We start from the raw sequence: 16,382 nt of genomic DNA, 5'->3' as shown, positions 1-16,382 counted from the left end.
CCTAGTGCCCATTGCTGCTCCAAACCCCTGACCTGCCCCTGGGGCAACAAAGTCAGGCAGCAGGGAGGCAGGCCGTTTTTGTTTCCTGACTCATCCCAGCAGGTGCTCAAGTGGTGATTCAGCCGCTTTCTCCAGGTGAGAAAACCGGCCCTCCCAACTCCGGCTTCTCCGCTGCCTGATGGCTCTCTCCCCAAACCCGAGTCTGAAGGCAGGGAGCCAGGGACCCCAAGACAACCTCCCCCCCGCACCCCGGACTCAGCAGTCAGCAGCGTGGATGCGATGCCAGAGAGCGAGCCAGCGGGAGTGAGGGCTGGACACCTAAGTCGCAGAGGCTGTCGTGTGGGGATCCCTGCTCCCCATCCTGCCCCGGGCCCAGCCCAAGCCCCAGGACTCGGGTAATCGGATTAAGCAGCGGCCTTGGCTCTCCGCTCTGAGCAGACACGGCTGGGAGCAGTCCTACCTAGCCTGCTGTGACTCAGGGTAAAGGAGTGGCCCAGCTCTCCTACCAGCAAACCTGGGGGAGGGGAGAAGCCACAGGCCACAGGCCACTGTCCTGAACCTGAAAGCGACCTGGGCCTGGGGAACCTAGGAATGTCAGGAATTCCCAGAAGCAGACCATCTTTGGAACCCTAGAGAAGCCAGGTGTGGAGACACCGGAAACGGCCCGGCAAGTCAAGCCTGGAGAATCTGATGGACCAAACTGAGCATAAGGAAGGCGCGGGAACCACAAAGCCATTTGGATTTTTTTATTCTCTTTTTAAATACTGTACAGTGAAAAATAAATACGCCTTCTCATCCACCAGACAAGGTTGGTCCCCCCTCCCCTGGGGGACCTTGTCACCCCCGCTTCATACACACCCCTGGTTCTACTCCAAAACCTTCCCCATGCCTCCCACCCACTTAGACCCTTACTATCCCCGTCTTCCACAGTGATGAGGCCCCAGAAATGGGGGGTACAGGATGGGAGGAGGGATAGCAGGGGAGCCCCCCTGAACTGTCAAATCTGGGTGGATCAAGGAGCACCCCGCACCAGCAGGCGGAGAATGGGGGTGTTCAGAGAGATCGGGGCATTGGAGGATAAAGGCACATCCAGTCTGATGGGGAAGGAGAGAGGCTCCCCTCACCCTTGGGGGTAAGGGCGGACAAGAGGGAGGGGGTATGACCCTGTTACACACCCCTCCACGAGCTCCTGGAGGTTGAGGGGGGACCCAAGCTGCTGTGCCACCCCCCTCCCCCCTAGATAAGAGCAGCTCCAGCGCAGGTCAGTCGGGCCTGGGAGGCCGTGGTGTTGGGCAGCAAGCGATATGAAGGGAGGGGTGTGGGCCGGAGGTCTTATGAAACCCCGTTCACCAAACTACCCAATTCCAGGGGGGCCGGGAGCTCCCCGTTCTCTGAGGGGCCCTTAGGAAGCTTGCTGACAGAGTCTCCCTGGGGGGGGAAGTGGGAAAGAAAACAGGGAAAGGCAGGAAGGAGGACGGTCAGTGCAAATGCAGGTGAGACCCCCCTGCCATCCCAGGGCCCTGGCACCCTGCGCCCCAGGGGCTGATCCCCCCCACCGGCCGCTCTAGGAACTCACGGGAGGGAGTCCAGAAGCTCCCGAACACACCTCCCTCTGTCCTGTCCTGTCCAAACTTTCCACTACTCTAGACGGCGGTCTACACCCTAGATGTCGCTTCCTCTGCAGTTTAGCAAGAGGTCCCTCCGCGACTTCCTTGCGCCAGGCCCCAGCAAAGGAAGGCTCAATGGGCTCAATGACACGTCGCAGGCCTACCTTCTGTCCTGCAAGGGAGTCCTCTGAGGGTTTAGTGCGTTCCAGGGGCGGCCGCTGGCGGCTCTGAGACTCCGCTCGGGAGATGTAGTCAGCCACGGTCACTGCAGAAGGCGGAGGACCGAGGGCTTCAGAGAGAACCAGGTGCCCAGCCCCTAGACGCCCCCAACCCTCCCCCCACCCGCGCTCTCTCTGCTCCGAGGAAGGACACCGGCCCCGGTGTGAGCTCACCTGGCTGACGGTCTCCACTGACAGAGCCATCGGTCCTGTTCCCGCGGTTCCGGCGACGGCGGCTCCGGTTCCGACGCTGGGGTCTTGACTCGTCTTCTGCGGGGCAGGGAAAACCTGAGCCGTGCACCTGGCCCCCCGCACCTCGGCTCCCGCCCAGCTCGAATTCTTTGAGACCCCGGGCAGCGCCCTCACCTAGGCCGTTCTCCGTCATGCTCGGCCCGTCCGATTCCAGGCCTCCGTCCATGACAGTCCTGTCCTCGTCTGTGCGGCGGCGGCGGGAGCGGCGGCGCCTGGCACTTGCTGGCGGCGGTTCCCCGGGCTCTGAATCGACAGGAGGTTCTGGTTCGGAGGTGTCCAGGAGGCTGTATGGATTGCTGTCTGGATCTTTCAGCACTGGTTAGAGGAAGAGGAGGAGCTGGTCAGCAGCTGTCCACCATCTTTCCTTTTGGCCTACAGTCTCGCCCCCAGCTGTCTGCTGCTAGTACCTGAACTGATAGATGAAGCGCTGTATCTTGTGGTGGGCCGGGGGGCGGGTGGGGGTCCCCTACCCCGGCCCCCAATCGGCCGCCTCCGGCTTTCTTCCCCCCGGGTTTGGGGGTCCCGGTCACCAGGCCCAGCTCTATTGGGCTCCTCCCTCTTCTCGGACTCAGTCTCAGAAGCCGTGGACGGGTCTGAGCTGGGGCCTGAAGGACACAGCGGGCTTCAAACAGCGTCGCACCCCGCGCCCCCTCACAAGTCCCCCAGGCAAGCGCCATCTTCAGTGTGTCCATCACCCTTCCCAGGAGATTCTGCCAGACCCCTGCCTCTCTCCAAGGCCCGCTGCCGTTCACCCCCCAGGGCTGTCTTACCGTAGGCGGGGCCACCTGCCCTCCGGCCGCGGCCCCGGCCCCCGTAGCTGCCCCCGTAGGTGCGGGTGGTGTGGAGGGATGAGGAGGAGCTCTCGTCCGTGGTATAGCCAGCCTTGTCGCTGCCACCGCCGCCGCGCCCGCTCCCAGGAGGCCGAAAGCCCAGCCCGATCTGCCGAAGCTGTTCATCGATTTGCAGCCTCTCCAGGCGGAGCTGCTCCACCTCCTGGGTGGTGGAAGACCGAGAAAGATACAGAACGGGGAGGAGATGAAGACCTGGGGACAGCCTCCTTCTCTCAGGCTTCTCTGCCCTGACTGTCCCCACACCTCAACTCTCAGGACTGCAAGATGGAAGACACCAGCTGAGCATGGAAAATTCTGCGATGCGACCCCACAGCCCCACACTTCCGCTCAGCGCTTTCTGCCCCACTCAGACACAAACGGGGCATCCCGACTGCTAACGTTATCCACCGGCAGGCAGCCTTCGTCTCCTCGCCACCCCCAGATCTTCCCCGTCCGGCTTCAGGCTCTGTACCTGCAGGTAGGAGAGATGATATTCCAGCAGAGCCTGGGCATTGCTGATATTCTCCCGGGTGCCAACAAATATGAAGGGAACCATGCCCTGCACGGCACACAGGGCGGGAGGGTGAGGAGGGCCAATGCGAGTAGTAAGTCCGCCCCAACGCTTCCGGAAGCTCACCCAGAGGGATGGTTCCGGGCTCTCATCTCCGGGGGAAACAGCAGCTCCCATCCCCCACCCCCTGGAGACCCCGGCCCACGTAGAAGGGCTCTGCAAACGACCCCACCTACTCCGGGAAGCCAGCCTCCAGATGCAGACGCCCCGTACCTCCTCCCTGGGGTTCTTCTTGTCATTGTCGCCTTCGACACGGACCCTCACCACACCAGACTTATCCACAATCTCCTGGATCACTTTCCCGTTCTTCCCAATCACTTTGCCTGAATGAATAAAGAAGAAATTAGGCTTTCCCCCCCCCCACCCCCGGCAAAGAAATAAAGAGTAACAATAGAGAAAATAAAGTTTCCCAGCTTCTATATATGCATTCGGTTTAAGTATTCTGCTTCTAAGTTTCTGGCGAGTCTTCACAGGACAAGACTACATACCATCCCTAGAAATCTGTTCTTCCATTTCTGTCACCCGCACAAGACCGTTGGCTCTGTCCCAGGGAAACTGCAAGTCCGCAGGGAGGCGCCGGGCCCAGAACCCCTTCAGGAATCTCACTCCCGGCGCCACCGGTACTCTGTTATCCGCACGCACCCTCAACTCACCAACAAGGTTCCTGGGCACCTGCACGGAGTCCTCCGAAAACTCCAGGTAGCTTCGGGCCTGCCGGCACGCCTCAGGAGTCTAGAGAGCGCGACGGGGGGCGGGGGTTACTCACAGAGGCCCTGGCTCTCCACGGGGGCCTTCCTGCCACCCCTCTCCGCCTCTGGGAAAGTGTGCTACTGCCAGGCCAGGGCGGGAAGCAGCGGACGGTACCTGGGCTTCCCGGCCACCTCACCTTTCTTCTCTCTACCCACAATGACCTAAGCAACAGCTGTCTTTTGCTGACCTCCCCATAGATGCGGAAAGTGCAGGTCTCCTCGCCCAACTCGATGGCAGTCACCCCGGGCACTTTCCGGGCCTGCTGGATGTTGGCACCGTGAGTCCCGATCGCCAGTCCCATCAGGTCCTCTCGCACCGTGAACTCCTCCTGGAAGGCTGCTGCCAGCTGCTTACTTGTCTGAAAGGAAAAGGTGCTGCGGGATCCGAGGCGGTGGGACCGGCACACCCGTTCCCCCGGGCACCCGGCACGCGGCCTGACTTCAGGGAGAGAAACACGCAGGAAAACAAGTCAGAACTACCCGGGCCCACTGACCCCAGGCCCCCTGCACAGGAGAACTCGGGATCTTTCTTCCACTCCTACCTTGCAGACACCAGTGGCCTAGCAGGGAGAGGAGGTAAATGGGGGCCGAGTTTGGGCTGGGAGCCGCCAAAGTTCTGGACTTGACCTAACACCATCTGGTTACACGATCCTAACCAAAACATGCTCTCTGCTAAACGACTACACCTGCCTTACCCATCCCCAGACTAGCAAGAGGATTAAATAAAGTCGGTGAGAAAGAACCTTTCACAAGGTAAACGCAAGGGTAAGGAACTACTATTACCTTAACCGAACTAACATCAACTCCCAAACTATAACCCAACAAGTGGAGTAGAAAGCAAAGGCTCAGGAAAGCAGAAAAGCAGCTGTGAACACCCCACCACCTCATTCTGCAACCAGTCCTTAGACACCTGGTACAAGGGCAGGAAGACAGGGAAGGTTCTAGAAAAGAGTCCTAGGTAGGAAGCCCCAAACAGGAAAGATTTCTAAAAACGAACATTCCTGATTGCAGTCCGCTACTTCCTACTTCCATGAGGGATGAGGCTGTGTTGCAGCAAGGACTTACACGAGGCAAAAAGACAGAAAGCTGAACAAGAGTCTACACTGGACATTCAAAATAAGAGTTGGGGAGGGAGCAAGGGTGGGAGAGGATTTACAATGATTTACAAATGTCCTCTGAAGAAGTTTCCCAACGGTTTTAATTCTTAAGTGGCCTGATGGGTACAAGGGCACCTGTTCTTTTTTCCTTTACAGTCCATGTTTCAAAGTAATTTTTAAAAAATGGGCAAAATCTCTCAAAGACATGCTCCTGTTCTTTTTTTAATGTTTACTTTTGAAAAAGTGAGAGCACACGCACATATGGTGGATGGGTAGAGAGAGGGAGGGAGACAGGGCGTTCAAAGCCGGCTCCGTGCTGAGTAGAGAGCCTGATGCGGGACTTACTGAACCCACAAACCTCGAGAACGTGACCTAAGCCATAGTTGGACGCTTGACCAACTGAGCCACCCAAGTGCCAATTTTTTTTTTAAATGTTCTTTTATTTCTGAGAGAGAGAGAGAGAGAGAGAGATAGCGTGAACAGGGGAGGGTCAGAGAGAGAGAGGGAGACACAGAATCTGAAACAGGCTCCAGGCTCTGAGCTGGCTGTCAGCACAGAACCTGACGCGGGGCTTGAACCCATGAGCAGTGAGATCATGACCTGAGCTGAAGTTGGACGCTCTACCGACTGAGCCAGCCAGGTGCCCTGACTTAAGACCTTGCACGTGTGGCTAACTTCGTATCCAGCACACTTTACCACGCTGATCAGTGCAGCCAGGTCCTAGGAGGGGTGAATAGTCTACGTCTGGTCACCAGAGATTCTGCCCACTGGGACCTGAAGCAGACAGAATTTGTATCATCTAGGGGAAAGGTTAATTTTTAACTGCCAGTGCCTTAAGTAGCATCCCTGCAGAAGTGAAAAGATTACCATGATCCAAAATTTGCTCAGGCTCAGAGAAAAGCCTCCCCAAAGGCTCAGTTCTCTTGATGAATGCAAACACACACCCACACTGCTTGTTTAGGACGGAACACTGCCTGAGAAAAGGGAATCTGACCATACGCTATCAGGACCGAAAAAGACCTTATAGAAATCATCTTGTCTACCTGCCTCATTGTCACAGGCAGAGATCAAGCCCACAGGAATCCAATGATCTGCCAAAACCCAATTTCCGACAAAACAAGACTTGGGATTTCAAGTCTGGTGGTCTTTCCAATGTACAAATCGTTCTCAAACATGCCCTGCAAAGCAGTTTGATTCCCAGAGGTGATCTGGGGGAGGCCGGTGGAGGTCAGGCCCACACCCTCTCCTCTTTTAGACAGAGCTGCTCTGATTGATCTGTTTTCTGTGCTGTGCTTTCAAGTAACACTTCACTTGATCAAAGGGTCCCATGGTTAGGAAAAAAGTTTGGGAACACTGTACTATTATAACATGGCGGAGCTCTGCCATCTGGAGGAGTCTGGGGTAAATTAGCAGACACAGGTTTAATGGCCCAGAAAGGCCTTAGTCTTTTTATTCTGTAAACACAAGAGCATGGGTGAAAGATGGGGGTGGGAAGGGAGGACAACAATACCATTCAGCAGGAAAAAGCGGAGCCAGAATTTACCTCTAGGTGTTTGGTGGCTTCTTCATTGCGGGACATGAGTAGTAGTTTGGTGCGCAGGCTTCGAAAATGCATGTCACCCAGCAGAGATGCCCGCTTCACGGGAGCCTCTGTGGTCGACTGGGAAGAAACCGATGGAAAAAATCATTAAAAAAAAAAGAAAAAAAAAAGTGAATACACACCGGGAGAGGCCAGGAGAGGGGAATTGGGGTACCTATATATCTAGAAAACAATAGGAATTAAGAAATGAAGCTGGGGGGCACCTGGGTGGCTCAGTCGATTAAGTGTCCGACTTTGGCTCAGGTCATGATCTCGCAGTTTGTGGTTTCAAGCTCTGCGGCGGGCTCTGAGCTGCCAGCACAGGGCCTGGAGCCTGCTTCAGATTCTGTGTCTCCCTCTCTGCTCCTGCCCTGCTCACGCTCTGCCCCCCGCTCACTCTCCATCTCTCTCAAAAATGAGTAAATATTGGGGCGCCTGGGTGGCTTAGTCGGTTAAGCATCTGACTTTCGCTTAGGTCACGATCTTGCGGTTCATGGGTTCGAGCCCCGCGTCGGGCTCTGTGCTGACTGCCAGCTCAGAGCCTGGAGCCTGTTTCAGAGTCTGTGACTCCCTTTCTCTCTGACCCTCCCCTGTTCAAGCTGTCTCTCTCTCTCTCTCCAAAAAATTAAAAAAAAAACAAAAAAAAAACGAATAATGGGGCGCTTGGGTGGCTTAGTCAGTTAAGCGTCCGACTTTCGCTTAGGCCATGATCTCGCGGTTTGTGGGTTCGAGCCCCGCGTCGGGCTCTGTGCAGACTGCCAGCTCAGAGCCTGGAGCCTGTTTCAGTCTGTGACTCCCTCTCTCTCTGACCCTTCCCTGCTCACGCTGTCTCTCTCTCTCTCCTAGAAATAAATTTAAAAATATTAAAAAAAATAAAAACAAAAAACGAATAAATATTTAAAAAATTAAAAAAGGAAAAAAAAGAAGAAATGAAGCTAGGGAAGACAAAAATCACTGTCCGTCTCACAAGGGCCTAGTCTCTTGGTACCAAGGGGAAGGGATCTTAGGTAGCAAGCAGAGCTGAGAACCGTACAGTCTATTTGAGTCCAAATATGTAAAGGAGGGTCCAGCCCAGAGGGCAACACAATGGACAAGTTAAAAAAAAATAAATAAATGGGGGCGCCTGGGTGGCTCAGTCAGTTGAGCGTCCGACTTTGGCTCAGGTCATGATCTCACAGTTCGTGGGTTTGAGCCCCGTGTCGGGCTCTGTGCTGACAGCTCAGAGCCTGGAGCCTGCTTCAGATTCTGTGCCTCCCTCTCTCTCTGACCCTCCCCTGCTCACTCACTCTCAGAAACAAATAAAAACATTTAAAAAATAATAAAAGAATAAATGGGAGGTCCTACATGAGGGAGACTATGGAAATGTGGGCTACCTGGGCCCACAGGGATCTGAACAATAAAGTCTCCTCTGACAAATAAATATAAGCACCTCTGAGCTCCTCCCTTTCTGCAAAGGAGTTAAAAAAAGTAGAAGGAAAAATTGCTGAAAGGGCTGACGCGAACCTCAGGCCAAGTAACTCACCAGAATGAAGAGCTCACTATTTGTGATGTTGAGAAAGATGCAGTTCGCTCCCAGCGCTTTCTTAAACTCCTTATGGACGTTTTCATTGGAGCAGCTGCAGAGGAGGAGGAGGGGCGCTCAGGGGCCCAGGGGAGAGGGCGGGATGACAACAACAAGAAGAGGAAGGACCGCAGCAAGCGGACAGGGACGGACGGAGAGGAACTGGGAGCAGGGAGGGCTCTGGAGAAGACGGACGGGGGGGGGCCAGGCGGAATCAGGGCGGAGAGGAGGACTGGGTGGGGGGACCCTGCCGGCGCCAGTAACTCACGCCTCTCTCAGATCCTCAGGCACGGCCATGGTCACCTTGAAGAAGCTGCCTTTGGTTGCAAGAGGATTGGGATTGACTGGCCGGAGCCGCTCTAGGGTGACAATCTCATTGTAAGTGGCATCACAGGCAGCATATTCAATGACATAGAACTGGCAGGAAGGAAAGAAGGAAGGAAGGAGAAGTTGTGGATGACCGAGCGTCTGTCGCCCACCCTGTGCCTACGACTCCTGTCCCCGCAGCCTCCACAGGCCTCCGCGCCACTCACATCTCCCTTCATCATCCGCACCCTGGCCAGCCACCAGCCGCAAGGTTCCTGCTCGTTGGCTCGAGAATAAACCTGGAGAAAAGTTGAAAACACAAGAGTTACTGCGGGTCATCCGAACACCCCACGAGCGGCACAAGCACTCAGAGACCGGGCTGGCGCACTACACCAGGACAAAGGAAACTAGAGGAAGGAGCGAACTGAAAAGCAGAGGGTGCGATCTGACGTGCTGCTACCACAGACGCAGGAAAAATGACTCCCCGAAACCAGGAATCCCCCGAGAGTCTGGCTGATCACAACCCTGGTAGGGAACCGGTGTGTTTCACTGTTCCGTGGGCCACGGGCCGACTGGAGGGGCGGAGCATGGGGAGGAAGGAGTGAACTAGGCAGTGAGAAGCCGGGGTAGTGGTATCAGGGGCCAGGAAGATGCAGCATCCTGGGAAAAGTGCCATCTAGAAAGGGTGGACTCCGTGGCCCTTACCTCTACCTCATCGCCTTCTGTGATCTCTTTATTATAGTCAGCCGGAGGCGGCAGCCGGACGTCCCCGAAAGGAATCTGTCTCTCACTCTGCCAGCTGCAAGGGAAACCATGACATGAAAGCCATTGGGGCTAATGGGGTTTCCCGTTTCTTTAGGAAGGGGTTATTGCCTCTACTGGGCAATTTCCCTGGTGATTAAAGGCTCAATTCCAGGTCCTCCTCCACGCTGGTGTCTTCTGTCGCTTGCTAGCACCTTAATACTAGGTCAAATGTCCCCCACCCTCACCACATTTCAGCCCGTTCGTCTCCTGGGATCCACTGAAGTTGACCCCCCCCGACCCCCTGGCTCTCCCCCACCTATCACATGCCTCACAGGACTCAGCCACCCCCCCTCCACTCTCCTTCTAGGACTCAGTATGCAGGATTCGCTATTCCCAAGGTCTTACTTGTTTTCAAAGAAGATGGTGACAGAGTCTTCGTGGACATCCTTCACAAAGCCCTAGAATGGATTTTAGGACAAATTAAAAAAGAAGAAACAAAAGAAAAAAAATGACAATTTACCACCGCTGTGGCCATCAAGGGAACAAAGACATTTAGAGGCCATTAGCTACAGCGTTAGATGGGGACACAAACAATCTAAGGCAGGGCCGGCAAAACCTGCACTGGGGAAGGGACACGAATGTTGAGGTGGACACAGGAAATGGTACTGGCATGGAAAGGGAGGTGGCAAAATCCAGAGAAGAGAGACAGAAATGAAACAGAAGGGGGACACATCATCTGCCTCAGAACAGCCTGGAAACCGATGGTCCACTACGGCTCCCACAGGGGCCTCCCTATCTGTCCGCCTCCTGTTGTGCTGAGCAACTTGCCAGAGTTCAATTAAAATACCAACAACCCTCAGCAGGGCTAAGAATATCCCACGAGACAGTGAGAGGCTGTTCTGGAACACCTAGAGGACATCAGGATCCGCCACGAGAGGAGGGTCTAGCTCCCCGATGCAGCCAGAGACCTGAGTGAACTTGGTGCCTCCGGGCCTGGGTCCGAAGGGAATAATCAGAACACCGATGAAGTTCAAAATGAGCACAATTTACAGAAGGAAAAATCGTTGAGATGTGAGATTCCTGAATGGCAGACTATGATACGCAGCTATGAATATGAAAAAGATAAAATTCGTAGAAACCCCAATCGGGATTTCATGACGTGGGAGAGGAGCAGGGATGATGGAAGAGCTGGTCTTCCCACCTTCTGTGTCCTCACCGAGGAGGCCAAAGTAGCGTGTTCAATCCTATGCTCCCCATTTTCCTGCTTTCTCACATACTCAACATTAGGGACTGCTGAACATTAGATTCTGAAAGTCTCACTGATCAATCTGTTCTTTTATAACGGAGCTTTCAGTTTCCTGTCTAAGAAACCTTTGCCTATAATCTAAGGCCGCAAAGTTTTCTCGTATTTCTTCCTCTGGAAGTTTCGTAGTTTTTCTTTTGCATTTAGGTTTGTGATCCACTTTGAGTTAAATTCTGTATATGGTCCAAGATATGATCAAAACTCATTTATTATCCATGGATAGCCAGTTGTTTGAACACTGTTGAAAAGACTACCCTTTCGCTACTGAACTGCTGCCTCACTTCTGTTCAAAAATCAGGAAGTGCAAGTTAATGTATTAATGACAGAAAGGAGATCCATGATTGACAGGGAACTTTTTGATTGTGGTAATGGTCTGACCTACACCTACACAGATATTTAGATAGATATGTATGGCAAAACTTAAACTGTATTTTGAACACATGTACTTCACTGCTTACACCTCAGTAAGTAAACCTATTTTTAAAAATCAGGGGGTTCAAAAGGCTAACACACAAGAACAATTCCCAAGCTTTCCGGGTAGGCGCAGAAGCTGAGCTCAGGGGAGAAACCATCAACAGTGCAGACGGGTCTCCCTCGCACCTCCAAGAACTGGTCAATCGTGAACATTACTGCTGTTGTGTTTCCTTCCAGTGGTGAGAAGAAACCCAGATTTCACTGCTGCTCCTTCCCTTCTTCTGGGATAGGATGTTCTGGTGCCCCCCTCGTGTCTGAGGCGCTCCCTACTCCTGGGCCTGGCCGGCCTCGTCCTCACCTGTACTTTATTCCCTCGGCCATTCCCCTCCCCAGAGAGGTTTTTCTCACTCTTCACTCAGCCCCATCAATACCCACTCCTACTGGTCGCCGCGCGAGCACTCCGACGCACTTCTGCTCCTCAGTATTTGCCCAGGTCCTTCTTCCCGTTCGGGTCCTCCCCCCATAACCACTCGCACTGCATCCCTTGCTTCCCTCTTCCGTCCTCCCTTTACGAGGGTCTGTCTGGATTTCTAGAGACATTTCAACCAGCCTCTTCTGCTGACTTTATCCAATATGTCTACCTCCAAGCTTGACAAATAGTGAGAGATAGCTATTCTCAAACCATTTAGGAATGAGATACAAGGAAGTAGAAGAGACAGAAGAGAAACACTTGTCTGCCTCCTTTGGGAAGAGGTTCCACTCCTAGGTCTACTCATCCACAGAAGATATGCCTAAACCCTAATCCAATTCCCCCCCAGTATGTGAGGGTTGGCCCTCAGGCAGAAGTAACCATCCCTGTGTTTTTCAGCTACCATGATCCCCAAGGCAGAAATGCAGAGCTCAGAAATGGAGTTTTCCCCCACATTACTCAGCAGTTCAACCAATGTCACACACCCTTATACTTCGAGGGTCTTTTTCCTTCAAATAGTCTCCAAAACCAGCTTCCTCCTCGACCTCACATTCCAACCCAGTCTCTGCTCCTTAATCTCACCCGCATCCTCCAAAGATACCAGTGGTAGAAGGTGAGCTCCCAGTTCTGCTCAGTCCATGCTCATTAAGAAGATACGCAGGTGAGTCAATCTCTAGAAGGCCAACTCCATCCAAAGAATGACTCAATTCAGTGGCCATGGCACATCGTGGCTTTGGCTTGTAGGGCCTAGGACCAGCCGGAAGCGTGCCCCAGGTTTCAAGTACTTCAGTTTCCTCAAATTACAAGATCTGAAACTAGTCCTCACCACCATCCTAATTCTGGGCGCTGAGAAGAGGGAGTTCTAGGAGAAAAGCAGGAAGGGTCTGGGTAAAAAGCACAGGTCGCAGCTGAGGATGCTAAATTCCTTAAGGAAAGAATGAAAACTTGGATAGCCAGGCCAGGGCTGGAAAGTTGATGACTGTGCCCCGAACAGTGAACAGGTATTTCACTGGGAGAGTACAGCTCCAAGAATAAAATACATCTAAGAGTTGGCAAAAAAGAAGAGTTGACGGGATAGCTAGGGGGGAAGACAGAGCCCAGACCCAACGTCTGTCCTAACTTGGAAGCCCAACAGCAGGACCCAATTCTAAGACAGGAGAAAGGGGCCTTCCCAAATTCATAGTTCTAGAAATACTGTAAACACTCCCTAACCCACACCAAAGCTTGCTGAGTCATGAATATTAAATCAGTAGCAAGGTCAGAATGGGTAAGTATATGGCACTGAAAGTTGAAGAAAGATTCATCTGAATTTGAGGATTTATTGTTGTTTTTAACTGAGCCGTGGGCCACAAAACGCTAACGTGGCCAGAACAGAAAATCCACATCACCTGGCTTTCAGCTCAACTGCAAACTCTACTTTCTGATTCAAAATATCCTCTCCGCGATTCTCCCAAGTCCGTCACTGCCATGGCCCACAGCAGAAAAGGGAAAAGATTCAGAGAGATTTCTGTCGGACGCTTATACGTGGAAAGGGAAACATCTCCCTTCCCATTGGTCTCACACACTTAATCTGAATTAGACACCAATCTTTCCCGGTGATGCTTAGCTCCTATGCTTCTTGAACAAAAACAAATACCCTATCTCAATCTTAAACACTAAGCATCCCTTTCTTTGGAACCCAGAACTTAGGAGTGGGACTGACCAGGATGAAGGATGAGATAGTGGGGGAAACGAGGCTAAAATCCTAGGAGGAAGGGTCTTCCAACAAAGGTGACGCCAAGTCTGAAGAAAAAGGAGGCAAGAGACGAGCGTAGTCGATCAGAATCAGAAAGGAATTAGAGGCTTTTGCCAAAGAAAATAGAAATGCTAGGGAGGCAGGCAAGAGAGTCTCCTGTTGGAAAAGTATGCAGAAAGATTGACAGAAGAGATCAGTCAGGAGCTTCCTTCAGACTTGGGATAAGGTGGTTCGGGGGGGGGGGGGGGGGGGGGGGGGGGAAATACACAGGAACACAGAAGGAGTAGACAAAACCCCTAAGACTGAAGCTGATAAGAGACGTTAAGAGAGATAAGAGTAGCCAGAAGCACTGAATATAGGGAAATCTGGGGAGGGAAGCGAGGTAGAAATGCATAGGCATTTAGGGTGGGTAAACAAAGGCTGCATTAACTTATCAGCTGAAGCTGGGGCAGAAACCTTCCTCTACAAGGGCAAATGCGAGACCCTTTCCAGTTACACGACTAGAAGAAAGTCATTTCCAAGGGCATGAAGCTCGAGAGTTCCATTAAGGGAGAGAAAGGGATGAAAGGAAGTGAAAGAAAGGGGGCTCTTCTCCAGACACGTGATGTTAGAAGAAGCCATCTCTGCTCCTGCTCCTCAGGGTAAAATGAAAGAAGGCGGGAATCAGAAAAGTCTCTGCCACGAGTCCAGGCACAAAGTCCAGAAGACGTTCAAAATGACCAACAGTTAGACAAAGAAAAATTCCTGAGCGGCAAGAGGAGTCTCCCTCTGGCTTAATCTAAATGGGGACCAGCCCCCCCCCCAAAGAGAAAAAAACACCCAGTCCTAGAAAATGGATTCGGAATAAAGATGGTAGTAAATGCAGTTGTAAGGAATCAAATAAATCGTGGCCAAGGGAAGAGCTGAAAACCCAAAACCCCCTTCTCCAAAAGGAGATCAGATTCCCAAACTGAGAGTCAGCCAAAAGTCTTCTAGAAGTGGAAGCCCTTAAGATCCTTAAGGAAAATCCCCACCCCCAGATTCCCACCCCCTCCTTGGCGATTACAGACCGTGAACAGGAAGCCTCCCCTCCCCGAGGTGTGAGGAACCCAGAAGAACGGTCTGAAGACGTCTGAGGTCAAAATGAGATGACAAAAAGAACCCCGTGCCCGTGGAATCGCAGGGCGGCCAGCCTTGGGATAAAGGGGTGGGGTGAGAGACTCGTGAAAAGATGCCACCTTACGGCTAGGAGAGAACTTGACCGCCACAACCCAGAGTGGCCGAGGTCAAAGATAGCAAATGTCACAAATGGATTCTGACCGTTTCTCCTTGGCTTGGGAGCAGAAACCTAACAGGAAAGTGGGGTCAGTCTTCCAGAGCCAGGAGGCTGAGGCCTCCGTGAGGAAGATAAAAGGATCTAATATGGGACGGCCTTCCCAAGGGGGTGATCGGGAAGAAGAAAGAATTCTCCATGTGCTTGGACCGTGCGGAAGGGGTGGGGGGTGGAGGGGGGATGTGATTAAGGTCTAAGGTAGGTCTTGAACTAGGAAACAAGAAAAGTCCGTGAGAAGCTGGGAAAATGGGGTCTCCGGTGGGGGGGGGGGCGGACGCGGATCCAAGCACAATAATGAACACTGATGTTCATTCTCCCCGAGACGGGGGCTAAGAGCAGGTGTAATTAATAGAAGAACCAAAAACCGAAGGAAGGGGGTGAACTTCCAGAGGTCTCCCCCGGAGGGCTGCGGGTGCGAGCGCGGGTCTAAGGTTCGAAGGGCCGGGACTTCGCTCCGGAGGCGCGATCCCGCCCCACTCGCCCCCCTCCCTGGCTGGGGGGAGGGCGCCGAAGACCGGTGTCCCCGGCCGGCGCGCCGCCTCACCTTGTAGAAGGCCCCGTTGGAGCCGCGCACCTCGACGGGCAGTCCCGGCTCCACGTCCCCCCCGGAGGCCAGGCCGCCCATGGCGCCGCCGCCGCCTCCCACTGGCCCGGCGGCGGCTGCAGCGGCGGTCTGAGTCCGGGCCGGGCCGGGCCCCCGGCGTCTCCCCGGGGGAGGAGCCGGAGGGGGAGCCGCGGGGGGCGGGAGCCGGGCCGGCCCCACGGCGGCCCTGCCACAGCCAACGAGCAGGGGGCCGGGGCCGGGCCGCTCCCCGTCCGCCGCCGCCGCCTTGGTCTCCGCCACCGTGAGGGAAACGGCCGCCGCCGCCGCTGCCTTCGTCACCTCAGCTTCCGCCTGCCGCCGCCCCCGCTGCTGCCTCAGTCCCGGGACCCGCTGCCGCCGCTGCCGCTCCACGGCCTCCACCTCCCCCTGCCGCCGCCGCCTACTGCGCAGGCGCACCGGGCACCCGCCCGCCGCGCGCGGGGCCCCGAGGGCCACGGCGCAGGCGTCAAGGCTGGCGACCCAGCTCGCGCTCTCCAGCGCATCAGGGCTTCCACACTCCCTTGCGCTCTCGCACGCCCCCTCCTGGTCGCTTCCTCGCGCCTGCGCGGAGCCGGACGGCTCCCTTTTCTTCACCACCACCCCCCCGCCCCACTCCACCGCCCACATCTCTTCCTTTCCCCGCCCCACAACACTGATAACTAACCAATCGTGCGGAGGGAGGGGCCGAGCCCACTCAGTCGGATTGGGTTTCTGCGGCTCCTGGGCAGGCCACACCCACTTCGCCGCCGCGAGCTCTCCCGGGCTGGGGCAAGTGAGCGACGGGCATGCGCCTGAATGACTGCTTGGTCACTTTCCCCACCTTTGTCTTTCTCGCTGCGCACGCTCCAAAGGGGGGGGAAAGTCGAAAGAAAAAAAAAAAAGCCTGGTGCGCATGCGCAGGGCTTAAGCGTACACAAGCGCATATCGACTCCTAGGAGCATGTGTGACTCCGTGCTGTACATGTAAGAGTCACGTTCCTGCCTTGAGAAGATTCCGATCGTGCATCTCATGAAAGGTTGACTCCAAGGCAGTGTCAAGGGCCACAGGCAACT

The 16,382-nt window shown here is 54.4% G+C and overlaps 1 protein-coding gene across 1 annotated transcript; it reads right to left on the bottom strand.

Annotated features, from left to right (window-relative positions):
* Window positions 1–731: 731 nt before the first annotated feature.
* Window positions 732–15,755, bottom strand: FXR2 (FMR1 autosomal homolog 2). Its single transcript, XM_039231474.1, has 17 exons — window positions 15,292–15,755; window positions 9,920–9,972; window positions 9,476–9,569; window positions 8,998–9,069; window positions 8,733–8,881; window positions 8,426–8,519; window positions 6,868–6,984; window positions 4,416–4,586; window positions 4,132–4,210; window positions 3,692–3,801; window positions 3,380–3,466; window positions 2,848–3,070; window positions 2,485–2,682; window positions 2,192–2,392; window positions 2,000–2,095; window positions 1,772–1,872; window positions 732–1,428 (listed from the first exon to the last, which is right to left on the bottom strand). The coding sequence occupies exons 1-17, from the start codon at window positions 15,370–15,372 to the stop codon at window positions 1,333–1,335; spliced, it is 2,022 nt and encodes a 673-aa protein (XP_039087405.1). The 5' UTR covers window positions 15,373–15,755; the 3' UTR covers window positions 732–1,332.
* Window positions 15,756–16,382: the final 627 nt, after the last annotated feature.

Source organism: Hyaena hyaena, unplaced genomic scaffold (genome assembly GCF_003009895.1).
Source record: "Hyaena hyaena isolate Hyena2069 unplaced genomic scaffold, ASM300989v1 scaffold_58, whole genome shotgun sequence".
Classification (NCBI taxonomy): domain Eukaryota; kingdom Metazoa; phylum Chordata; class Mammalia; order Carnivora; family Hyaenidae; genus Hyaena; species Hyaena hyaena.
This window is presented reverse-complemented; position numbering and strand designations above follow the sequence as displayed.